The sequence below is a fragment of the Trematomus bernacchii genome, unplaced genomic scaffold (assembly GCF_902827165.1).
Source record: "Trematomus bernacchii unplaced genomic scaffold, fTreBer1.1, whole genome shotgun sequence".
Lineage (NCBI taxonomy): Eukaryota > Metazoa > Chordata > Actinopteri > Perciformes > Nototheniidae > Trematomus > Trematomus bernacchii.
The window spans coordinates 25,761,077-25,788,575 of NW_022988043.1; the positions used below are offsets into that span (position 1 = coordinate 25,761,077).

Consider the following 27,499-nt stretch of genomic DNA (forward strand, 5'->3'; position numbering starts at 1 on the left):
TTCCGACTGATTTAGATAGAGCGGGTCACATATTACATTACAAGAAAAGGCCAGTAGTTTCAGTAGCATAAAGCATTTATGTTATTGATTTGAAGTTAGGTCCTTCTGACTGAAACATTATATATGACATCATTATATTAATAACTATGAAGGATCAATGTGCAGTTTGTTTCTGTTCTGGCCTCGACAGTTCTGTATACTTTACGGAGCCCCCTAGGGCAGGGGTTCCCAACCTTTTTTCCCAAGAGCCCCCCCAAATGACTCCTGTTGGAAGTTGCGCCCCCCCCCCCCCCCCCCCACACACACACACACACACAAGGGGGGGGGGACGCAGCAGTGGTAATTAAAGTTTAAAAGTCTAAAAAATGCTACAACTACTGTCACAAACTGGAAGTATTTTGTTAAAGGGGGATGAAAGCGTAATCAAGGAGCACTATTGGAGTGACTTTGATGGTTATTGGACTCAGGATTAATTTATTTGGATTCCCGCTGTATCGCCACGTGCTGAAAAGTGCTATATAAATAAAATTGCCTTGCCTTGCCTTGCCTTGCTGTATGAAGAAATTAAAGGACGGCACAAGTGGAAACAATTCACAAAGGGATTTAACTGTTTAAAACACATGCTCAAAGTGAGCCGGATTTTGCCGATGTGTTTATGTGGATACAAAAGTCGTAAATAATCTACAAAATGGAGGAGACCGATCTGATCGGAGCAACTGTGACAAATAATCTGAAACCGGCATGGACAATGACTATGTTTTAAAAATGCGCTTATCCAGAAAAGCCTGGTTTGGACACTTTACGGGCAGAAGAAACATTTCTATTAAAGAAAGAATTATACATTTCTGTCTTGTTATGCCTATAATAGCTACTAACTTGAATTTGCATTCAAATTAATCAATTCTTTTTTATATGTTATTGTAATGTAGAGACAAGGCTTTTAGTGACAATCATGTATTGCGTTACAATTATATGTAAAAAAAAAAAAAGAAAAAAGTCTAAATATGATATTTGGCCTCAAATCATCTGAGGCCTGGCGCCCCAACCACTGGGAACCACTGCCCTAGGGGACATGGAGAAAAAAAAAAAAAATTGGTTGAAAAAAGAAAAATGTTTTGCGAGATCTCGCAAAACCCCTTTGCAAGAGAACACTCAGAGCGAGGGGACATGCACGTCGCCAAGCATACTCTGAGCTGAGTTATTGACATATTTGAATTTCGCGGATCAATAACTCATGAACATAACGTTGTAAAAATACAAATAACATGACTTTACAATCATAGCAAGGTAGACAACGAGCTACATAGTCGTTTTTATCAGTACAGTTCAATACGCCGTCATCCGAGCTAAACATCAAGAATTGGTCACAATCTGCAGCTGGAGGCGAGAGGAGTGCTTAACCCTCTGGAGTCGGTGGACGCGCCGGCGCGTCCAGGTGCGCATAATTTACGTAATTAATCATATATTTTATTATATTAGAAATATGATTCAGATATCCGCGGAATCGCTGCACTGTAAAACCTGACAAGTTAATAGAACTCAAAAGTTTTTTTGAAACTGATTACATCTAAGTTTTTGAGTAATACTTATATGAAATGTTTTAAGTTAAAGTATAATCTTATCAATTGAGTTCTATTTAGTAGTAAAAAATGTAAGTGACACACGAACATATTGTTTTTTAAGTTAAAGAAACATTATATATTACGTTTTTTTTAACTAAGAATTTGTGTTAACACTGTACATATAAAGATCAAGTATTGTTGACTTAAAAATGTTCATATATTTTCAACTAGCTATTTTGTTAGCACAGTACATATGAAAATCCAATATATTTAACTTGAATATTTGTATTATCTATTATCTATCTATTGTATTATAAAAAACTTTTCGCTGTATAAAAACGCGATATGAATTAAAAACGTCAATTGAGTAGTACTCAAAACTGACTGAATGTAGAGTACTTAAAACATTTTTTGAAACCGATTACATAAATATTTTCAGGTAACTGTAACTCAAAATCCCCAAGTTAACATTTTGAGTAAACATTAAAAAGCACCTTAACACTGACAATTTAAATGCAAATCACTGTTTTATTAAGTGACAATATACAAAACAATATATATATACACATTATAGCAAATAACTCTTTTAAATAAAAAAATACCTTAAAAACAGTGCTTTGAGAAATATCAGTGTACAGTGTGAGTGTGCATTTTAACCATCACTTATGAGTGAACACAATTTTCAGGAATAGTTCTGCGTATTCATTTAACACATGCACCATAAAGACCCAATACATATAAAAGTATAAAACAACATCTACAAACAGTCCTTCAACTTGAAGCTGAACAGTAACAAATCTGTAACAAATCTGTCAATGCAATACAGAACACAGATGTAAAGCAGCAGGATGTAAACAGAGTAGAACAGAGGCTGCAGCACCCCCACCTGCACCCCCAAATGCGGCGCACCTACAGTGTAACGGCCCCTACACACGGCGGCGTGCGTTGACGCTTGCTGGCGGGCATGTCTGAAGCTAGAACAACAACCAATCACCTGAATCTCCCGCCCCGGACACACAAACAGCAGTTTGATTGGCTAGAGCTTGTACTGGCATATGATTCGATTGTAGAACATTGCTCTACTTTTGAAGCGAGCAAAGCTATGCTTCAGACAAGCCCACCGCCGTGTGTAGGGGCCGTAAGCGTGCCACAGTTGCGCCGCTGCGAGGCTCCACTCGCACCCCCCCCCCCCCAGCGCGTCTCAGTTTCTCTCCGCTGTGAGGCTTACCAAGAAGAAGCCATATATCTGCCAGTTGCTTCAGTTTCCTTAAGAGAAAAAACATTGAAGGTTAGCTGGGTTGCAAAGTTTTCACAAAATGATCTGAGAAACACTATTTTCGAACCTAAAATGGCGGCAGGCGGCGCGCTTTTCTTCTTCTTTTTTGTTACCGCATGCATGTCTGTGCATGTTTTATTAACTTAGAGGCATAGAGGATTTACGTTCATTTTATCCACTAACGTTGTACCACAACCGTGCGTTCTGCATGTTTGTAAAAGCAAGCTAACTTGAAACACTAGACGATTAATCTGTTAAACCCGGCAGCCCCCGGTCCCGAGGGCTTTTTGTTCACGAAACTTTGTCTCAGGGCTTCTTAACATTTAAAAACCTATTAATGTGTCATACCCACTTAACGAAACTCAGCTAACTGACGATACGAACCATTTTTACCGAAACAAAACACAAGTCTCACAAGAAGCGTCTAAATTAGCCCTGAGCGAAAAAATGCCAACAAGAACTCACGGTAGAACTACTTTATTATACTTATCGTAACTGCACATACAAGATATCAGATTAAAGCTGAGATTCCACAGATTCTAGAAGTATTAGTATCATCACTGTGTGATCATTACCTTTGCTGAGTTACATGTATTTGAAAACGCTGGGGGGTATAAATTACCTTGTAAAATGAATAGTCTAGTGTTTCAAGTTAGCTTGCTTTTACAAACATGCAGAACGCACGGTTATGGTACATTGTAGTGGATCAAATGAACGTAAATCCTCTATGCCTCTATGTTAATAAAACATGCCCAGACATGCGGTAAAAAAAAAAGAAGAAAGAAAACGCGCCGCCTGCCGCCATTTTAGGTTCGAATTTTCCAGAGAACTTTTGCAACACAAACGTTCCACTTTGAGATATAACTTAAAACAATATAAAAATACTGTCTTACACGTAAGTTAAATCATTTTTCAAGTGAGGCAGATATTAAATGTAGGCTAGCTAACAAGAACTCAAATCAAACTAACACACCATGTGACACAAAGTGCATTAGATGCAGAAATTAATAAAACATAATATAAATACTGTGCAAAGGCAAGACGTAACTCACCAGAGTAGTGCGGCCAAAAAAAAGGATCACGATTTCGGCAGTGAGAGCACGGTGGGCAAAGTATTCTTAAAAGTCTGAGCGATTTCAACCGAGGCGAGGAGCTATTGTATGGGCTCAGAACAGTCTCATAATACACACATGCACACAGAAGGATTCACACTTGTATTTCATGATCCGCAAAAGGATTCACACTTGTATTTCCGGATCCACACTTGTGTTTGTCAATGCACACACAAATGTGTTCCGTTTCATATACATGTAAATAAAATCCAAATACAGAAAAAAGTTTTACATATGTATTTTTGATCCTCACATATTTGTTTTCCGTTTAAAACCGCTGCACCTGCAAACACAAACCGCTTTCTGTGCATGGATCGCTCTGCATTCGTGTGTGGGTTTTTTGAGACTCCCCTGACGGTGACCCGATTCGTACTTGTAATTTTTTCTATCTATAGCCAATCAGATGTCTCCTCAATTCTAAGCCAATCACATGAGCGCGCCCCCACAAGGGTAGATTTCTTGCGTTCATGACGTAGCGCTTCATGTACGCATTTTGCGCTGTCCGGAGCTGACAGGTCCATGGAGCCTGCCTGCAGGCGCTAATCTCAGGACACCTCCACTCTCAGTACATTGCCACTTTCCGATCAGGAAATGCACGCAAATACAAGCCTTTATATTATTAAGGTACAGTGCCACTTTCCGAACCATTAATGAATGCTTGTGTACACAAAAACGGCAGGCAAAACTGTTTTAAATGTGTGTTTCCTGTATGGCGATCAGCTGCTTTATTTATGTCTGTATGAAGTTGTTGTGAGTGTGGAGGGAGCAGCTACAGGTTAGTTTAGCCTAATCGATCAGTGCACTACGAAGCCAGTGCTAGACAGTGAACTGTCAACGGGGGGAGCCCCGCCGGTCATTATCGGCCGATATTCACTCTTAGATCGGTGCTCTCTATAAAGGCCGATCAGGAGAGGTGGATCTGATCGATATGGACATAAACGCGAGTGAAGTTTTAGCGAGCTGCATGAGAAACTGACGGGCTGTCAGGAGAGAGGGAGGGAGAGAGGAAAAGAGATGATCCTTACTCCCGTGTTATTATCCGGTCATAGTCCGGTAATTCCCTAACGGAAACGCTGCTACACAATTCTTATTATTATTATTATTGAAACATGACCGGTAAGTTTCAAATTTGTCCGGTAAAATTAAATTCTGTCCGCGGAAACCCAGCTCCGGACTACGCAAAATGCGTATATGAAGTGACATGAACGCAAGAAATCTACCCTCGTGGGGGCGCGCTCATGTGATTGGCTTAGAATTGAGGAGACATCTGATTGGCTATAGATAGAAAAAATTACAAGTACGAATCGGGTGACCGTCAGGGGAGTCTCAAAAAACCCACACACGAATGCAGAGCGATCCATGCACAGAAAGCGGTTTGTGTTTGTAGGTTCAGGGGATTTAAACGGAAAACAAATATGTGAGGATCAAAAATACATATGTAAAACTTTTTTCTGTATTTGGATTTTATTTACATGTATATGAAACGGAACACATTTGTGTGTGCATTGAAAAACACAAGTGTGGATCCGGAAATACAAGTGTGAATCCTTTTGTGGATCATGAAATACAAGTGTGAATCCTTCTGTGTGCATGTGTGTATTATGAGACTGTTCTGAGCCCATACTATTGTGGCGGACTCTGGTGAAGGCATGGGTGAGACTAGAGAACGTCTGGGCACGTAGGGGGCGGAGCACATACGTGATGACGTCAGACCAGCGTCAGACAGATTCAGTAAAAATGTTTGAGTACTATCACCAATATGACCCAAAATGGTTGAATACTGTATACACAATATTAAAAATCAGTTCATAGTCATCAGAAAATTAGTGGTGAATTAACTTTTTTAAATGTTTGAGTTAAAACAACCCATTTTCTTTCAGAAGCTTGTAATGTTCGGTCTTACAGTGTGGAAGTTTAGCTTTCCAGCGGTACGTCCTGTGAGACTGTAACCAGGGCACAGCAGCCAATATGGCCGCTCAAAGCAGCTTGACTCGGCGTTACACTGTGTGGGATTGGTAGATTCGTGTGTCCGTCAAGGAAATCTCGGCCGGCAGCCATGATGGTCTGAAACGACCAATGGACACTCGAGAAATCACTGAGGACCTCCCCACCAAGAAAAAAAAAACATAAACCACGTGTCTCCCATCAGTTTACGTCTGTGAGGAAGAGAGAGAGACACCAAGAAAATGGCTAGCAGCAGTGAAGATAGAGCCTCAGAACCTGAAGTCTTCGACTCTTCTGAAGAAGAAGAAGAATACAAAGTGTGAGGATTTGCAGTTCTCCCTCCTTCTTCTCCCCTTTGTTTTGTGTTTGTTATTGTCTGTCTGTCTGTGTGTCTGTCTTCCTGGCTGGGCTTGGCTGACCCACTTCTGTTTCCCGCCAACTCATCTCCTCAGCTGTGGCTCATCATCCGGATTACACGACTCACCTTCACCTGCATATATACCCGGTTCCTCCATCCAGTATTCACCAGTTCGTCGTTTCACCACGCTGGTAATACGACTTGGTATTTTCTCTATAGCTAAAAACGTACTCTTTGTGTTCCTGTTACTTACCTTGTGATCTCTCTGTCCAGTATCCGTCTGCCTACTCCTCTGCCTGCCACGTCCAGCCTCCGGCCCCTCGTCTGTGTTTCCTCGTGTTTCCTCGCGTTTATCCGCCCGGTACCGGGCGGATAAACGCGTCATTTGCAGGAAACAACGTCTAAGGGATCTTAATATTTAATAAACTATGAATGTTTTATATCCATGGAACGGGAAGAAACTCAGCTAACTGATCTTTTTAAAAAAAAAATCCAAAAAAAAAACACAATGCTAGCACTCAGCCTCTGAATTAGCCACGAGCGAAAAAATTTAACCTAAAATGGCACTTAAACTCACAATAACTCCCTTATTACTTATCCTAGATGCACAGCCAACCACTCGTTTTTGGTCTCCTGGAGACACAGAATCTGTGTAAAAAACCTCAACACTCAGTGATAAACATTTGCGACGCTATAAACGAAAGCGTACATCATAACATGTGGAGCTAGGTAGCTAGAAACGCTAACATGGTTTACCTTGGTCAAAACTGGTCTTCAATGGCATTAAAACGATAAAAAAACGATGCTGCAGTTAATCCATAGGTTCATCCAATGTATCTGTGTCCTCTTTGAAATTATTTCTGATAATCCATAAGCAATAAAACTGCTTTTTAGTTTCCAAATTCCAGAACTAGAATGTAGCTCCACTCTGCTTTACATTTACATGCGCACAGCCCCCACCTTTTCTCTTCACAATGAGTGTGTTTGTGGGCCTCCCCCTTCGATTCTATTGGCTCTAACGGTCAGAAAGAGGTGTCAACCATCAAAATCGAGCAAGGGGGGCCAGAGATATGGAAAAAAAAACATTTTCACCCAAATCACCTCAGAGGTGGGGTGGTTTTGGCTAAACCTCTCTAAAAAGGTCAAATGTCACTTGTTTTGCATCAATCTTGATACAGGGTACTTATTATATGTTGTACTTTGGATTCCTAAAGCTTTTAGTCTACTAACCCATCATCCAAGGGTAGTTTTCACTATCTGTAAAAAATAATTTTTGGACGGACACTATAATTTACAGTTTTTTACTATGTAAAATCTGAATTTTCTTTAAAATAAAAAACATTTATATTGATTCTGACACTTCTACATCCAACTCACAGATGTAACCTTGCTTTGATAAAAGAAATTATTCATATAACCCTTTTAGAAGTTAAGTTGTAGTCATTTGTTTTGGGCATGTCATTTTCGAGCCTGAAACATGAAAAACAGGCTTGGTGCTTAACAGGTTAATAAACCTTTTTTACCAAATAAACTCTGTCTCCTCTTCCTGGTGTTCAGCATAGTGAGTTCAGTCCTGTAGGCTCGTGAGAGCGTAACACAAAGACAACAACAAGGATCCATTTGGACATGGGTAAGTGTAAATATTACAGTAATAGTGTACTTGCAATGTGTGGGGAATACCGCGAAAATGCAACGTTTACTCTGTGTTAACGTGTTTTATGTGCAAACGTTATTTTGGTGGGTAAAAGTGAGATTACATGTGTAGATGATTCAAATAAACCTTTATTCGTCCCACAACGGAGACATTTACAGTGGCTATACAGATGGAGCCTCTTATTTTGGACGCCAGCATACAGCTTCCTGCCTACTGCCAGCCAGTTACCTGCCTAAGACCTGCCAAAGACCAGTATCCAGGAATGTTAGGCCCTCCCACTATTCTCCAATTTCAGGGTTTAACCAGGAGATGGCGCTATATATTAAATAACTAAGACTTAGTTTTTCACAATAGAAAATGCAGATATTATATAAAAAACTAAAGTTAAAATCTTGTTTTTAATGCCCCAAGAGCAATAACATCTTGTCACAAGCTTTTTGGAAGAAAAAGACTGACCCAAGAGACCTGTAGTTGACTAATTACAGGCCTCAATAAAGTTCTGCCATTGGTTGTGAAAAACAACGGTGGACATAGTGGAAAGTGAAATTGACATTGTCGAATTTAATAAAAATACAAAATAATGTATCTGTATACGTGTTTTACTATGTGATCTGCACTTATCAAACATCTAATTAAAGAATGGTAGCTGTACCTCTCAAACAACCTAAACTAGTTATAAATGTTTATTTTAAATAAAGTCTTTATGACTCGGAATATGAATAATATGGGTCCTTTACAGTTTGTTTTCATCTGATTTCAAATAAACAAAGTCTTGGCTTTCAGAATATTAAACTTGTTTCGGCAAATTTAGATGATAAATACAACTATGAAGCTTGTAACGGCATAATTACTTAAGCGGAGAACGGAGTAAGTAAACGTTACAGCAGGCATAACAACAGCCGGTGTTTATTTTTATTATAATATATAGTCGTTTTATTATATAACTATATATGTAGTTTTATAATAATATATAGTTTTATTATAATATATAGTCGTTATTCATTTCCTATAATATATAGTCGTTATTCATTCGTTATTCATTTGTTTTAAAGCTCAATATATAGTTTTATTATAATATATAGTCGTTATTCATTTGTTATAAAGCTCAATAAGGAAGATTGAACTTTAAACTTTCACACACGTTGACCGGCGAAAAACTCTGCCCGGATCACCGACCCCCCTCTGAGTGAATACCCAAGATATCTTGGTTTGATTTGGAGAAGGCTTTTAAAGTATACTAACTCTAACTCTATTGTATACTAACTCTTCCCGTCAAGAATATGAATAGAACTTAGATAGATCACTTTACATTTCTGCGAATGAATAGCTTAGCTACTTGGCACTAAGAGTACAGATATGTCTACCCTTTCTTTTCAGAGTGTAATATCTGCATTTTCTCTTTTGGTTTGAATAGGAGAAGGGCAATGGTTATCGATGGTGCTTTTAATGCCTATTGTATACGAACTGTGTGATTTATATTGCTTTTCAAATGCATATAAGCCCCCCATTTACACTGCACTTCCCCGTCAAGAAAATGAATAGCACTTAGTTAGATCACTTTACAGATCAGGTTGGACCAGCCCTGTCGCTACTCTCTGCATTTCCTACTGCAGATAAAAAAAAAGCTACAAATATGTATTTCTTAATAAACTAAATAGGCCACCATTGGTAGCAGTTCTCATTATATACTTCTCAGTAACTGCTCCCCTTAAATTAAATGTATTCTGTAGAGAAATGTAAACGTTCACCATCCCCCACCCGCCTACTGTATGTTGCTTTTTGACATGTAAATGAGTAACTACCCCCCTCTGAGTGAATACCTGTTGTACCTGTCCGGGGCTAAGCCCATAGGACGATGCTCTGATGTCATCACCCTCGCACATTGGTCATATGTTTACAAAAAACGATGTTAACACTTTCTCGTTCTTAATATATGCTATATTTAGGGTCGATATGTGTTGAATTTACTTTAAAATAGAATTCACGAGCGTCTAACTCTCTCCCCCCTCCCCCGTCGCACCTTCTAACAGAACCCCCACCCCCATATCAAATCCCAATTTATTCATATTCTGAGTCATAAAGACACACACACACACACACACACACACACACACACACACACACACACACACACACACACACACACACACACACACACACACACACACACACACACACACACACACACACACACACACACACACACACACACACACACCCCGAGTTTGGTTAGGAGGGACAGCACAGCAAAAGCTTCATAATTAACTATGTCTGAGAGCAGAAGTTTAGGGCAAATAATTTCAAATAATTGCAAGTCTCTTCAGTGCGCATGTCACAAGATGCATTGTGGTACATGTAGTTTATGGACATTGTGCTTCTGTAAAGTGGCATGAAACCGTATAATAAACATATTATATGTTTTGAAGCTCTTGCGGGCCAAATCAAATGAAGTCGGGGGCCGGATTTGGCCCACAGACCTAGAGAGTACCAAAATACAGTGAGTCCTAAAGACAAGTAGTCAGGGTTCATTTATAACGCTTATTTTGATTTATTTTTCTCAAATGATGCTGTATGTTTCACTTTCTGAAAGCGTTAGAATCGCACATGAAAAATATTGAAAGCTGCCAGCTGCCCTCGGCCATGTCTTTGGCGGTGATCCAAGCTTCAGTACCACAGTGGATAAAGTTAGTAATACATTTATACTGATCAAATGTCAATACATTACATAAGTCTTATTCTCATTCATACTTAATTTATTTCTTCTTTTGTCAGTATGAACACAAAAAACTAACCGGTATTACATTTCATTCTAAAGTTTACGGTCTAAAAAGGTATTTAAAACAGATAATTTGTCGTTGCTTTTGGCATAAGCAGTCAGAGGAAACATAACGTTCTCAGTAAGATTCCTTGAAGAACTAGAGCACAAGAACCAAAGTAAGCTTTACTTTCAATGAACCTTCAATATAGACCTAACATGTGAAGAAACATACTTTATTTAAAATAAACATTTATAACTAGTTTAGGTTGTTTGAGAGGTAATTGAAATAGCTAAGGGTGATGATCTGCGAACACAAACTACAGACTGCTGGAGAAGAGATATCACAGGGGGGGGGTTGGGACACACACATTCCGATGGCCAATTCGTTTTAAACAAAGAGTAGGCTATACTCAACATAGTGGGGGTGGGGGCTGGTGAACGGTATGGTCAATGTTTGTAAACACTGTGACATTTTGACTTTATTTGATCATTTCAGTTAAAAACTAACGTTCATATTTCATATTACTGTTTTGCCTGGCTGGACCTGTAATTTACAGGAAAGGAGTGCACGCTACTAAAGAGACACGCTACCATGGAAACCAAACAATGGTGTTGCTGTATTGAAGTCCGAGTGGAAACAGTCATATTTGGAGCGTTATGTTAGAATGAAACAGCGAGGTCGTGACTCACAAAAAAAAAGTGTTACTTCACTAACTGTAAGCTTGTCACTCAGAGTAACCTACAGTTAACTTAACTGTTGGAAAAGAAAGATCAGGGGGGGGAGAGAGCTGTGATGGGCCATTAGGAGTGTACACACACAGCTGAGAGCTGCCGTTTCATTCTGACTGTTTAAAAAACGGTAACAATGGACTATTTTTCTTAGCGGATGCATGTAAATTTAAATCAATACATACAACTATTTTTTAAATCAATAAAAATATTTTCTAAATCCATAAAAGCATTTTAATTAATATTGGGAGTCATGTTGTTACTTTGTTGAGAATGTGGCCATGTAATAAGCGGGATAATTTGCAGCGACTTGGTCATTATGGGGAAAAATAACACCCAGGGATCAGTAATTTTTAGTGAATTACTGAGTTTAGGCACGTTAATAACATTTTAATGAAGTTGAATACAGTATATTCATATTTGTCAGTGATTTCATGTCAATTCGGCGAACATAAACGATTAAATTAGGATTAAAAATCGAGAGCCGGCTGCTGTTCGTTTTTTTCGACTAAACAACATTATTTTGTTAAATAACAACATGGTGATGTTTTGTAAATGATTACATGTCTTATTTAGCACAGACTATGATCCTATCCGTGACATATGGATCTTAACAAAGATCCGCTATACATTAGTACCAGACATACTGTACAAGACTCCACACATGACTCCAGTGTGGAACCCCACTGCACCCCCTGGTGGATCAATGATCCATTGCAGCTGGCTTCACAATAATTACATTTATTTATCACGGGGGCGGTATCAAGTCAGACTGGGGGCCGGCCGGCCATCACGGAACGTGCACGAACCGATCACGACCCTCGCATTTTAAACTGTCCAAAATAAGACGCTTCATCTGTACATGTTTTTGCCATCGATTATTTTATCATACTGTTCTGTACAGATGAGGCTTTGTCAATTATTTATTTATATGTGTGCCTGTTATGGCTGCACGATATATGTGACCCACTCTATCGAAATCAGTCGGAAGTCGTAACGGCTCATTTCAAAATAAACGTGGATTTGCGTAAAAAACTAGTTTTTCGGGGTTCGGATGTTTTGTTTGATTTTAAATAAACAAAGTCTTGGCTTTCAGAATATGAAACTTTTATTTCCAAAATCACTCGATAAATACATGTTTGAACCTTGTAAAGGGAAGAAGACACCTGTCAACCCGCACCCTGCTGTTCCTCAGCGCCGCCCCCCCTCCCTCCGCTGAAATTATGAATGTAAGGCGTATAGTAATCATAGATGTAGCCTCGGCGAGGCAGAGTCGGGTACCCACAACGTCACCTGTGGTGTCCCTCAATGATCAGTTCTCGGCCCCACCCTCTTCACACTATACATGCTCCCCCTTGGCTCTATCATCAGCCGACATGGAGTATCATTCCACTGTTACGCTGATGACACCCAACTGTACCTCAGGATCAACCCTACCTCCTCTGCAGCCCTGCCTTCACCCACACTCAATGCCTGCCTGGAGGAGATACAGGCGTGGATGAAGCAAAACTTCCTGAAACTCAACAGCTCCAAGACCGAAGCCATTATAGTTGGCACCCCACACCAGGTTCGGTCATCCACCATCACCACCATCACCTTCTCCGGCCAGGACATTACCCTCTCCTCAATAGTCACCAACCTGGGTGTTAAAATGGACGCCCATCTGACCTTTGAGGCCCACATTTAACAGCTGTGCAAGAACTCCTTTTATCACCTCAGGAACATCGCCAAACTCCGCCCCACACTCACTCTGTCTGACGCCGAAAAGCTGGTCCACGCCTTTGTCTCCTCCAGGCTGGACTACTGCAATGCACTCCTCATCGGGATCCCTAACAAAAGCATCCAGAAGCTCCAGTACATCCAGAACAGCGCTGCTAGGATCCTGATGAGGGTGCGCAAATATGACCACATCACCCCAATACTTAAAGCACTACACTGGCTACCCGTGGAACTGAGGATCGAATTCAAGGTCTCCGTCCTCACCCACCAGTGTGTCCATGGAACTGCCCCTCCCTACCTCAAGGAACTCCTCACCACCCATACCTCCTTGCGGACCACCCGCTCCAGCAACTCCAACCTGCTCAAACCCCCCAGGACTAAGCTCCGTACTATGGGAGACCGGGCCTTCTGCTCGGCTGCTCCCAGTCTGTGGAATGCTCTCCCCGACCACATGAGAGCACCACAGACCGTGGAGGCTTTTAAAAAGGCCTCAAAACCCATCTCTTCAAAAGAGCCTTTGCCTAGACCTTTTTACCACCTTTTTATTTTATTTTAATTATTTTTTTTTATTGCTTTTTATTAATTCTACCGTGTTGTGTCATGTCTATTTATACTGTTCATGCTCACTGCTTGTAGCACTTCGGGATTTGAATTTGAACATGAAGTGCTTTATAAATGGAACCCATTATTATTATTATTATTATTATTATTATAGATAACACGGCAGGGTCCGTTACAGTTTGTCTTCATCTGATTTCAAATAAACAAAATCTTGGCTTTCAGAATATTAAACTTGTTTCGGTAAATCCAGATGATAAATACAACTTTGAAAGCTTGTAACGGCATAATTACAAGCGGAGAACGGAGTAACTTGACGTCACAGCAGGCATAACAACAGCCGAGTGTTTTCCCCGGGAAACAAACACAATACACACAAACGCAAAAAAATACACAAACACACACACACGTATACACACACACACATACACACTCATGAGCTTCCCCCAGACCAGTAATCCAAACGAAAATATCTTCCCTCCGTAGTATTTTGATCATTTGCTAATAATCAATCAGATCGATGGATTCCAGAGAAGAGGAAACTTTGGAGGCCTTTTTCTGAAAATGATGACTCGGTGACAGTCATTATATAATGTGACATATTTTGCTTAAAGGTAGGGTAGGTAAGTTTGAGAAACCGGCTCGAGATACACTTTTTGTTATATTCCATGGAATGCTCTTAACATCCCGATAGCAATGAATATCTTAAGTGCTTTGACAAAAAATCCATAAAAAAATGTCATCTGTGGAAGCCGTAATACTGTAAAAAGCACGACCAATCATTTTAGCCGGCCCGGCTAAAATAACTGGATGGCCTACCTGCCTGTCAGCCTTCCATCTGTGCACAAACTTATCTCGTGCCCTCATTGGTCATGTGCGCGTTCATGTGTGTTGGAGGAGGGGCTCTATAAGGAAGTGGCAGATTTTCTCCGGTTGTGTATTTTCAAATTCTAGCGATCTCGAGCCGGTTTCTCAAACTTACCTACCCTACCTTTAATATTTGGAGTACAACAACAATCCTGATATCATTAGAAAGCTAGGAATCTCCTCTTTCCAACAGTGTATACAACTCAAAATGTGTCTTCGGGTCAATGCGACTGATTTCGATAGAGCAGGTCACATATTGTGTTGTGACGATAATCGCGTTATGCGCATGCACGATATTCACATCGCAGGACGTACGATTTTATTTTTTAATTTTTTAGGAAGTGCGATATTAAGAAGGCAAATGAACCCCAACACGTCATGTTACAATTCTTTTGCTGCTTGCTACAAAAGGAAAACTCGCGCGGCTCTCATGTCAGGGTTACTTGAGTGAGTGACATGCAGGCTCAGCATGCACAGCAAACCACCAATCACAATCATTCTTGATCAGATCACAGCAGGATAACCGAGCTAGCTCAGCTTGTTGCTCTGATAACTTAAGATCCAGAAGTCCGTGACTAAAATCCTTCATCCGGTTAAATATTGTTAAAAAAATACCAATTGTATAGCATTAAAGTTCAAGAAAGGATGGTTTGCGGACAAAAAAAACTGTCTTTTCTTCAATTCCTGTATTTTTTCATATCGCAGGGGAAGAAAATATCGCAATGTCAGTTTTTTACCGTGATCTACCGTGGCTCAAGGGCCTTCACCAGAGCCATCACCACCAAGGACCAGCAGACCAGCATCACTACAGCTGCCTCCACCTCCATCTGTGGCTGCCACCAGGTCAAGATACACACGGCACAAAGGCTCTGCCACAGCCATCACCATCAACCCAGCCAGCAAGGAGGTCTCGTGGAGGTCTCGTATAGCACACGTACCTCCCCCCTACACAGCAGCCCATGCACAACTCATCACACAGTGCTCTAAGGTGAGTAATTTGCATTTATAGCAATACCAGAGATTGTCCTGAACATTTTGATATGTAACACATGGGGTGCCATGTTATAAGAAGTACATTTAAAAGGTGATTTAAGGAAACATCTAAAAATCGCGAAAATACCCTTAGACTCCAGAGGGTTAGGGACCGTCTAACTGCAACGCCGAAAATATATACCCATAGAAAAATTAAATAACTTCATTGTTTTAAGATGTAGTGCTACCAAAATCTCTTAACACATCAATGGTTATGTTGTTGTTACAGTATAACACTTATTTTAAATAAATGTGCTTTTAAATATTTTTCAGGATTCTTTGTTTCAAACTATTTTAAATTATAAAAAAATAGTGCTGCCCCGGCCGTAGCTCCGGCCGTAGTTTGGACAACCCTGATGTAATATGAGCAGCAATGTACTATTGATGTGTGAAAGGTAGGGGTGTAACGGTTCACAAACATTTCGGTTTGGTACGTACCTCGGTTTTTAGGTCACAGTTCGGTACGTTTTCGGTACAGCAGAAAAAATGATCACAAAACATAAAATATTTTTTGGGGGTTTTTAATTATTATTAAACTGTGAATAATGTATTCACTCAAATAAATACACAATATAATAAAACAAACATTAAGGTGCAGCATTTCGATGAACTGAAATAATCTGTATTTTAACTTTACTGTACTACTGTAGTACTCACAAAACATAAAATATTTGTTTTGGGTTTTTAATTATTATTAAACTGTGAATATTCACTCAAATAAATACAAAATATAATAAAAATAAACATTAAGGTGCAGCATTTCGATGAACTGAAATAATCTGTACTTGAACTGTACTGTAGTACTCACCTAAGCAGCCAGCTTGACATTAGGACTTGCTTGCTTCTCATTGTATTTTCATGTTTTTTTTAAAGAAAAATGAACTTGTCCACATTGCTTGCCGAAAGGGCAGATCTGCTGGCACTAACAATGTCTCCTGCTGTGGAGAACACCCTCTCGCTAGGGACAGAGGTAGCAGATACAGCCAGGTAGCGCTTTGCTAACATGGCAACATAAGGATATTTGGCGTTTGTAATAGCTTTGGCTCGGTCTGAACTTTTTGCGAGTGGTGGAGGCTTAAATGCTAGTGGGAGTTGCGTTTGCACTTCAGTCATTTTTCTTTTGGTACCGGTGATATTCATGTTCGGGTGATGCCTTTTCAAATGAGTGTGCAAGTTTGATGTATTGCCAGCCGCGTAACCAATTTTAGTTGAACAATGCCGACAAACAGTTTTGAACCGAACCGAAGGGCCCATACCGAAAAAATGGAAAAAGACAAATCTCCAACGAGGCGTTCTGGGGCAGCATAGACAGGTCTTTTCTGTGTTAGAGTTTTACTCGCTACAGGGTGTACTTTGAGGGTTTGTGACTCTGCAGACCGTTTACATGCATAAAAACCTTCATAACACACAAGGTCCGGCAGTGGCTCAGTCAGTAGGGGCTTGGACTGTGAGCCGTAGGGTCGCCGGTTCAAGTCCCCGACCAGACCTAAAATATGGAGTGTGGACTTCTACTTGGAGAGGTCCCAGTTCACCTCCTGCCCTGCCGTGGTGCCCTTGAGCAAGGCACCGGACATCCCCCTTCCCCCCCTCACTCCCATTGCTCCCCGGGCGCTGTACAATAGCTGCCCACTGCTCCTAGTACTAGACTCCTGGTACTAGGATGGGTTAAAAGCAGAGAACAAATTTCACTGTGTGTGTGCTGTGTGCTCTGCATGTGTGACCATTAAAGAGGGTTTCATCCCTCCCAATTCTATTCTATTCTATTCTATTAAGGGGACGGGTAATAACCGGAAAAGCATGACATGGGACCTTTAAAAAGGTTTGAAATAAAAAAGTCTGAAAAATATTTCAAAGCATATTTATTCAAAATAAGTGTTATACTGTAACAACAACATAACCATGTAAGAGATTTTGGTAGCACTACATCTTAAAAAAATGAAATTATTGAATTTTTCTATGAGTATATATTTTCGGCGTTGCAGTTTGTAGACGGTCCCTAAGCACTCCTCTCTCCTCTAGCTGCAGATTGTGACTAATTCTTGATGTTTAGCTCGGATGACGGCGCGTATCGAACTGTTCTGATCAAAACGACTACGTAGCTCGTTGTCTACCTTGCTATGATTGTAAAGTCATGTTGTTTGTATTTTTACAACGTTATGTTTATGAGTTATTGATCCGTGAAATTCGAATCTGTCAATAACTTAGCTCAGAGTATGCTTTGCGACGTGCATGTCCCCCTCGTTCTGAGTGTTCACTTATGTGAAACCCGTGCCTATTGTCAAGCACTGATGTTATATATGATCTTTATATTTTAGACCAAGCTCAAAGTAAAAATCGATGAACCGCTCCATTGTTGTGGTTTCTGTGTTGCCGAACTGACTGAAGTACATTCTCGCAAAGGAGTTTTGCGAGATCTCGCAAAGGTTTTGCGATATCTCGCAAAACATTATTTTTATTTATTTTTCAAACTATTTATTTTTTCTTCTCCATGTCCCCTAGGGGGCTCCGTAATACTTCAATGGGAAAGGAAAGAAGTAAAAAGTTCTGATACTCAAATCTGTTTTAAGTAATTTCATATTTTCTGGAGATATAGGATAATTTCACCATATTTTTACCTTCATTCAAAACATGGTCAACCAGCGAAAAGGGAAATGCAACTTAAAATGTGACACCAACTACACAATGCTTTTTGTACAACGTCAAAAGCCAAAACATTTGGAAACAACTAGTCTTCAACAATATTGAAAAGCTTGTTATAAATACATTGTTTCAAATATTTATCTTAAAGGAGAGGTGTCATGGCCATTTCCACTGATCATAATTCCATTGTTGAGGTATACTAAAATAGATTTATACTGTGCAATTTTCCAAACTCACATTAGTTTCGCATACAGCATCTCTGTAAAGTATGTGTATTCAGCAGTATTCACTCTCTCCACTAAACGACTCGTTGGAGCTCTTGCCCCCCCCCTCCCTGTGAGCCTAGTGTGCTCCGATTGGTCAGCTCGGCCACTCTGTTCTGATTAGTCAACCACCAGAGAGGCTCCGCCCATGTCTAACAGTGCTTTTTTCGGCTCGCTCTCAGCGGAACAACAGTCTTATAATGGCCTCGGTACAGCCGTATATTTTATACGCTAACTAACCGAACTGTACCTACAACTGTTGTTATAGAAGAGTAAGTTATTTTTACCTGTAATAAACTACTACTGTTTGATGAGAAATCAAATCATGGTTTGCTATATATTAATGATATGTTATAGGACCAAATAATTCAGGGAAGAAAGGATAGGCCTACTAAGTATTTCCATCAAACTTTACTTTTAGAAATGTACAAAATGAACATGCGTAAATATACATATATACACTGTATATCATCCATTCCTCCCCTTATAGGCGTTTTCGGCATCTTGCCTATCGCAGCTTTGTAAGCGGCTGCCGGGGCTTTTTAGGACGAGGCATCAGAGTGGGTCATCCCGTGTGTGTGTTGTCCGCCAGATACGCCAGGAGTTTCCTGATCTGGCTGGACGAAATAAAATGCAAATCACAAAATATTAGAGAAACTTAGTTGTTTTAGATTCGTTAGTAGTAGTTGTGGTAGGAGTGTGTATCTATCTAATCTATCTATCTAATCAACACAGTTAGCTTGCCAGCTAATATGCTAACCTACGTTTGCTAGTTGTTCAGTGTAATATGCCAATCTACTATAAACAACAGCTAGTCTAGGCTAGCAAGAACATGTTTACAATTGCAATCTTATACGGGTAGTCTGGTATACGTTCGGTCATTCATTGTAGCTGGCATGAAAACAATGTTTTCCCTAGCATGTCTAGCTCTAGGTAGCCTTGTTGTTTAGCTATGTAGCATACACGCTATGAACGGTAGCTTGGTAGCATACACGCCAGGAACGCCAACTATAATGTACTGACCGTACGGTAAATCACCCGGAGTATACTGTCTATGAGTATTTCGTGTGTGAATGCAGACATTCTCCTGCTATGAGATATATGTATGTAAGGCCATCTGCTGATATTGGAATTGATATATGGAAACGCTAGCAACTTAGTTAGCCCAGTTAGCACTGTGTCAGTGGCTTAGCAGTCCGACACACGTTTACACATTTAAACAGTCGTGGTAGATACCTTGTTTGGGAGACATTCCTAACGAAATGAAGTGCCAATCACAAAATATTATTTAAACTTAGTCGTTTTATGTTCGTCAGCTTGCCAGCTGGATTACAATGCTAACCTACGTTTGCTAGTTGTTCAGTGTAATATGCTATACTATACTATACTATACTATACTATGAACAACAGATAGTGGTTCATATTAGGCTATCAAGAACATGTTTACAATTGCAATCTTATACGGGTAGTCTGCTACATTCATTGTAGCTGGCATAACAACAATGTTTTCCCGAGCAAACTCATGTCTAGCTCCATTGTTTAGCTCGGTAGCATACACGCTAGGAACGCCAGCTATAATGTAGTTACGTTTCGCGACTGACCGTACGGTAAATCACCCAGAGTATACTGTCTATGAGTATTTTGTGTGTGAATGCAGACATTCTCCTGCTATGAGATACATGTATGTAAGGCCATCTGCTGATATTGGAGTTGATATATGGAAACGCTAGCAACTTAGTTAGCCCAGTTAGCACTGTGTCAATGGCTTGGCAGTCCGAAACATGTTTACACATTTAAACAGTCGTGGTAGATACCTTGTTTGATAAATACACAAATAACAATGCAAACTTACAGGTTGTGTACCCGAATCTTCCCCTGCTCCAAACGGTCCAAACAAACTAGGAATAGCATCGTCCTTCAGTTTCAAATGCTGTGCATATCCGGCCTCAAACTGGGCAATGTTTTGGAAGCTTTTGTCTGTGAAATGCCGCGCACACAGTAATGTTCTTCGAACCTCTGAAGGAACAGTGTTAAACAGAAATTTCAACCACTGACTTCGTCGTGGTTCTTCCGTCGGTAGGACAAACAGCTCAGCGCCGCTGGGTATGGCCAAAGCTCTTCCGGATTGGTCCATTTTGTTCCGGGTACGGCATGATGTCATGCCGTACCCGGAAGAATCAAATGGACGTATCTCCAACGAGGCGTTTTGGGGAGGTATTTTCTGTGTTAGAGTTTTACTCGCTACAGGGTGTACTTTGAGGGTTTTGGCTCTGCACACCGTTTACATGCATAAAAACCTTCATAACACACAAGGGGACGGGTAATAACCGGAAAAGCATGACACCTCTCCTTTAAAAGTAACTAGGAACTAAAGCTGCCAAATATATGTAGAAAAATGTACAATATTTCCGTCTAAGGCAGGGGTGTCAAACTCAATTTCATTGCGGGCAACATTAGCATTATGGTTGCACTCAAAGGGCCAGCTTTAACTTTAAGACTATATAAATATACATGTATAAATATATATTATATATGAAATAATGTATTATATTACATTATTGGCTCTGCATTGGATTATTATCAGTTCTGGTAATAAATTCATAAATAACTACATCTGAAAGCAGAAGTCTAGGGAAAGCAAATATTCAACAATTACACCAATTGTATTGTATATTATATTGTTTGCAACTCTTGCGGGCCGTATAAAATGAGGTCCTTGAGTTTGACACCCCTGGTCTAAGGAGTAGTAGTTTTGGAGCATGTCATTAAATCCCCAAGAACATCTTTGGTACGCATCTACAGAGCATCAGAGACATCAGGGAGAAGAGATGTCTGTGAGAGCCCCCCCCCCCCAGCTGCTTTGTTCAGGCTGTGACATTCCTCAACTCATTCTCCACACTCCACAACTTACTTTCCACCACGTCAAACTGTTACATTCTGCCTGTCTTTCCAGGCACAGTCCCACCTTCCTAAGATCTTTGATTGTATTTCCTCCACATCCACCAGATGTCCTCAGACATTTTCAACAGACTTCCTCTTCACATCTTTGCCTTATGCCTATACTTCTCTTACCAGTGACTCACCACAAATAGCAATCCACCTCCTTTGTTCCCCTGTCAGAAAGATTCACTCAGTGTCCTGCCTACATGATGGCTGCCTGCTGGACCTCTTTCCACCTGTGACCTCTACCTTCATTAAATCACTGAAATACTCTCTGCATGTGGGTCCCGGCACTGTGACACCAGCAGACACTACACTTGACAGATGCAAACCGAGGCTGGGATTGTGGTTTCAAGCTGTGTGTATTTGGCATCTGGCTTACTGAGACCACAGCATCTAAACATACAGCCGCCTTTACATTAAAGGAGAGGTGTCATGCTTTTCCGGTTATTACCCGTCCCCTTGTGTGTTATGAAGGTTTTTATGCATGTAAACGGTGTGCAGAGTCAAAACCCTCAAAGTACACCCTGTAGCGAGTAAAACTCTAACACAGAAAATACCTCCCCAAAACGCCTCTTTGGAGATACGTCATTGTCCATTTGATTCTTCCGGGTACGGGATGATGTAATCCCGTACCCGGAACGAAATGGACCAATCCGTGGAGCCGTCACGTTACGTCCGCGGAGCCGTTACGTTAAGCCCCCGCTGATTGGTCCAAATTGACCAATCCACGGACTTCCTCACACACAGGCAGCTCTGCTGATTTCTCCTCCCTGGCTGCAGGCTGATAACAGACAGTTGGGATTGCGACAAAATTCTCTCTGCAGACCCATTCTCACAGCGTTTATCAACCTTGTTCTTACTCAATATCAAGCCACACTTATTGTTTTTACTTACGCTGTGACTTTGTGTGTGCTCAGGATGAGTTTGGCTGTGTTTCGCTATGTATCCTAAACAAGGAAACAACACCTCCACTGAGCTCAGCGCGATTCACAACGTCCCGACCAATCAGAGCACACTGTGCTCACAGGGAGGGTGGGGGCTGGAGCTTTTGGAGCTACAACGAGCCGTTAAAGGCAGAGAGTGAAATTCAGTGAATACACGTAGTTTACAGAGATGCTGTATGAGAAACCAATGTGAGTTTGGAAAATTGCACAGTATAAATCTATTCTAGTAGACCTCAACAATGGAATTATGATCAGTGGAAATGGCCATGACACCTCTCCTTTAACACAAAGTATACATTTTCTCTCAAACATAAAACTCTCCACTTAACTCTCCATTTATTTGAAACAATTATACTGGGTTACTTTTAAGAAAGTCAGACACCCTGTGTTCGGGGAAAGTCAACTCATTGATTTCCCATAAGTAACTCTCCACAACACTGTTCTTACATAATTGTAAAAGTATTTATTATCACAAATGAGGTCCTCTGTGTCTGCAGCTGACTTTCTGGCCTTTAGCTTGTGAAAAGCTTTTTCTAAAAGAGGCATTTTTTATTTATCTTATTCAGAAGAATGTCTTGTTGTTTTTTCACTTCAAATGAAGGATGTTCATTATGCCAGGGCTAATTATATTTATGTTATAGTTTTTTGTTTTTCATGTTCACAGTATCCTATTTAAAAAATGTACTGTAAACGCTTTTGACAGGCTTGACACAACAGGACGTAATTGAGACATGGAGTTGATAAGTTCCTTTTAAATATTGATTGTTTAAACAAATATTTGTTACCTTTAAAGTGGTACCAAACGTGCAAACCTCACTGTGATGACAAACCTCCAGAAATGCACTAGCCTATTCACCAAGAAAACGTTTTAGCACACAAGATGAAAGCTGTTCTCACTGAGTTTCAGAGCTGATGGTATGATCGGGCTTTGAATAGTTGGGCTAGCTGTTTTCCCCCTTATTCCTGTCTTCATGCTAAGCTGGGATAGCTCCTGAGTGCATCCTTTACAACTAGCCAAACCTAACTACCTACCTGTAACCAGCCTCCAGAAAAAGTGGAAATTGTTGTAAAGAGAGTCTATTAGAGTCTGACTCAGTGAGAAGCGTGCAACGTCATAAAGTAATCTCAGCAGGCAGTCAAAATACCTGCGGAAAATAAAACAATTTCTTGGACAATTATGAGGGGAATTTTTAAACATGGTGACAACAACAGGCGAACTTTGCTGCCTTCAGACCTTTTCATTATCTATTTGAAGTATTTTTCCTCCCACATGCTTTCACTCCCTTATGTAATCTGCATCAAGTAGAAGAACCAGAGGCATATATTATCAATGTGACGACTGACGAGGCTTTCTGATATGTGTATTCTTCTAAATTACTTTTTTACTTCGATGGCAGAAACAGTCACACAAGTTAGCTCCAAAAATACCTCATATAAATGGGCAGAGCATTGCATTGATTCTGGCTGCCGGTACAATGACCAGGGAGTCAACAGTTACACATTTGCTAAAACTAGGGCCAATACATGTCCATCTAAAAGAGCATGGGAACCGGGTCTGGGAACAGAACCTGGTTGATCAAAAATGGGACCATATCTTAGACCTAGACCAATTCTCCTCCACAGTTTTATTTTACAACGAGGAAATTACCATAACTCCATCTGCTAATGAACATTTGATTCCATGCTCGTTCACAGAGCATGCAGTCAAGTAGAAGAATGAAAACAAAGTATTAGACTGGAGGCCGGCAGAGGAGGCTGTTTCTAGGGCAGCAAGGCCCAGTGCTTAATGCACGCTCTCTCTGCCTGAGGCATACAGTGTTTACATCTGGATCACCACACAGTCTGCACCCTTTCACCAACATGCTCTGTAACTAGAAGGAATTCAGAGACCTCCACCAATGATGCTGCTGCATGCCCCCTTCATTCTGCCAAATGCTGTGTGAACATAATCAGAGGTAGAAGAAGTACTCAGATATTGTACTTGAGCAAAATTAGAAGTACCAGAGTGTAGAAATACTCTGTAACAAGTCAAAGTCCTGTATTCAATATGTTACTCAAGTAAAAGTAGAAAAGTATTGTCATCAACATATACTTAAAGCAAAAGTAAAAGTATTCATTGTGCAGATTGGTCCATTTCAGAATAATATAATGATGTTTTATAATGATTGATCATTAAAGTGTTATCAAAGCTGGTAAAGGTGCAGCTAGTTTGAATGACTTTGTATACTGCAGGGTAGCTTGTGAATTTACTAAAGTCTGTAAAGTAACTAAAGGTATTAAATACATCTAGTGCAGTAAAAGTACACCATTTACCTCTGAACTGTAGTGGAGTAGGAGTAGGAAGTAGCATAACATGGAAATACTCATGTAAAGTACAAGTATCTCAACATTTTACTTATGTACAATAGGCCTATACTTGAGTAGGCCTACTTAGGGTCTTTACACCACTGAACATAAAAAGAACATGTGCTCTTTATTGGTCAGAGATGTATACATCAAGCTGAGCTGTTCTGTTTTGTTCTTGAGTGGGCAAGTAATTCTTCCAATTACACTGACAAAACTTGAATGCAGCACAAATGCTTTATCTTGCAATGTTGACCAAAGTTGACCATTGTCCGGATGTCTCGCGTGATTTGGGTCTGCTCCTAAATGTAAGCTATCTGGTCCCCCCTTCCACCAAGCTTCATGGTTAGGTTCACAATGATTTTTGACACATCCAAACACAGCCCCCCTACCTGCACCGCCTCTACGTGAGACACACGGTCGAACATCAGGTCGTTCACGGTCACTATCTGGTCCCCGATCCTGAGTCCTTCTCTATCGGCCGACGAGCCCGGCTCCACCAGGGACACGTAGATGCCCACGCCGTGCTCCGACCCCCCACGGATACTGAAGCCCAGACCCTCGTGGCTCCTGGTGCGTGTCAGCAGGACTTTGCGCACCTCTCCAAAGGGACCCTCGCATAGCGGCGCGGCCAGGGAAGCCGACAGCTCGTCCGAACAGCCGGAGGGGGGGGGCTGCTCCTGGATGGAGCTGACATATTTCTGCAGAGTTGAGTCGCCCTCCGCGCTGCCGTTGCTGGAGGAAAGCTCCGTCTTCAGATAGAGTCCCTCGGACGTGTACTGGTCGAACAGCAGCTGGTCAGACCTCGGGATGACCAGGCGCAGCATGGGCAGCAGCTGGCGTTTGCTGCTCGTGTTGAGAATCACTTTGAGAGTTTGGACCAGGTCGAAGACGTTGCGCTTGGCGTGGTACACATTGAGGCAGTGGATGAACTGCTCTCTCTCCGGGCCGCTGAGCAGCAGGTTCAGGGCGGTGTGGAGCCTCCGGACGTTCGCGGAGAGCGCCCGGCCGCCTGAGCCGGTGGAGGAGAGCGGTGTGTTGAGCGAAACGCTCTCCAGATCAGAGCTCATCCTACAGCATGGCGGGGAATCAGTTCATCATACAGACGGGAGGGCGGGTCGATCATCTGTCAACGCGCTGTTCAAGTCGATCCTCTAGTTGTGAAGTAAAACGTGGAACAGTTCGGCGCGCACCCAGAAACTTCAACAGGTGACCGGGGATCTACGCGCGTAACAGCGCTGATGTGCTCCGCACGCGGTGTTTCAGACCGAAACAAACCATTTTCTCTGTCGAAGCTGGCATTGGTCAAGCACTGTAAACCGCATGCATGTTATTTCTCTCTGTTGTCTTCCTATTCCATTACAACACAAGCTTCTGCGATTCAAATAGTGTCCGGTGTATCTGTAAAATCCGGCAGAATAAAAATCCTTGAAAGGCTCTCTTTATGCTTGAAAATCATAAAACAGCACATGAGCTTCTCCATGTCCATTGCGTCCACAGAACAAACTATAAATCCGTCCGCTCGCTCTGACGGAGCCTCTGGAGGAGGGAGCTCAACGGGATGCTCTCAGACCCTTCGCGTTTAGGAAATGACGCAGGTGTGTGTGTGTGTGTGTGTGTGTGTGTGTGTGTGTGTGTGTGTGTGTGTGTGTGTGTGTGTGTGTGTGTGTGTGTGTGTGTGTGTGTGTGTGTGTGTGTGTGTGTGTGTGTGTGTGTATGGGTTTGTTGCTTAGAAACTGACTACATTATTCACCCTTATTTAAATGACTATTTTTGCCAAAGCATCAGCTGATGTCATGCATAGTAGCAGCTTAAGTGTTTCAACTTTAAATAACTCACCAGTGAATGTCAGAATTCACAAATTGCATGATAAAATGCCTTGTACCAAAGTTGGTGAATCTGTGCTGATTTAAAAGCACGTGGATGCATTGCTCCGGGTCCATCTTCAGAATGTGTTGGTTGGGTATTTGTATGCAGATGAGCGTAGAGTAGGTGTATGCCTGTCAGCCTTTAAGCTGATCAAGCTGCATTAGCCGATGCCTCCTTGAGGCTCCTTGTCATAACTACAACCTAAGCCTATTTTTAAACAACTATTTATAGGCGTTGTCTTCCTCCTCATAACAGTTAAAAGCTCCTTCTGTCTGGCCCAAACTCATGACAGTCCCCAGAAACATTCTAACCAGGGGCTGCCCCTCCCCCACACTCAGTAGGTGTTTGGTTCCAGGCCAGCTATTAAACAAAAAAGATCGCATAAATGACCATAGTTTTTCAGCACATGGACATGGTCCACTAGAGTCTAAAGTGAACCGGCTGCCATGTTCTGTTATTTGCTGGATAACTGTGGAGAATGTTTTGATATATGTTTTATTGTGAACAAATGCTAAGAAGGAAATATGTACTTTTGGGGAAAATTCACATTTTAACATTCCACACAATTGCTTTAACCATACCTTTAGCATCAATTAACCATTACACATTGTCTGAAATGTTATATTATGCAAACAAGGCATTCTCTAATTCATTATGTGCTTTTTTGCAAAAATGACCTGAACAGAAATCTAAACATGTTGTAGTACAGAGAAAAAGGAAGTCACTGTTAGTAGATAACTAGATCTAGATTTAAAGTAGTAAGAGTTGCAGCGGACCTGCAGGTTTCTGGTAGTTTGTCCCAGATATTTGGAGCATAATACTGAACTTCTCCATGTTTAGTTCTGACTCTGGGGACAGAAAGCTGACCAGTCCCAGAAGACTTGAGAGATCTGGATGGTTCATAATTTAGCAGGAGATCAGAAATGTA

General features: G+C 41.0%; 1 protein-coding gene across 1 annotated transcript in view; it reads right to left on the reverse strand.

Moving 5' to 3' along the window:
* The window catches only part of LOC117472474 (whirlin-like), a 177,510-nt gene extending 151,738 nt beyond the window's left edge, over positions 1 to 25,772 (reverse strand). The window contains exon 1 of the mRNA XM_034117677.1: positions 25,095 to 25,772. Within this exon, the coding sequence (XP_033973568.1) occupies positions 25,095 to 25,772 (678 nt within the window). The remainder of the gene's footprint in view (positions 1 to 25,094) is intronic.
* Positions 25,773 to 27,499: the final 1,727 nt, after the last annotated feature.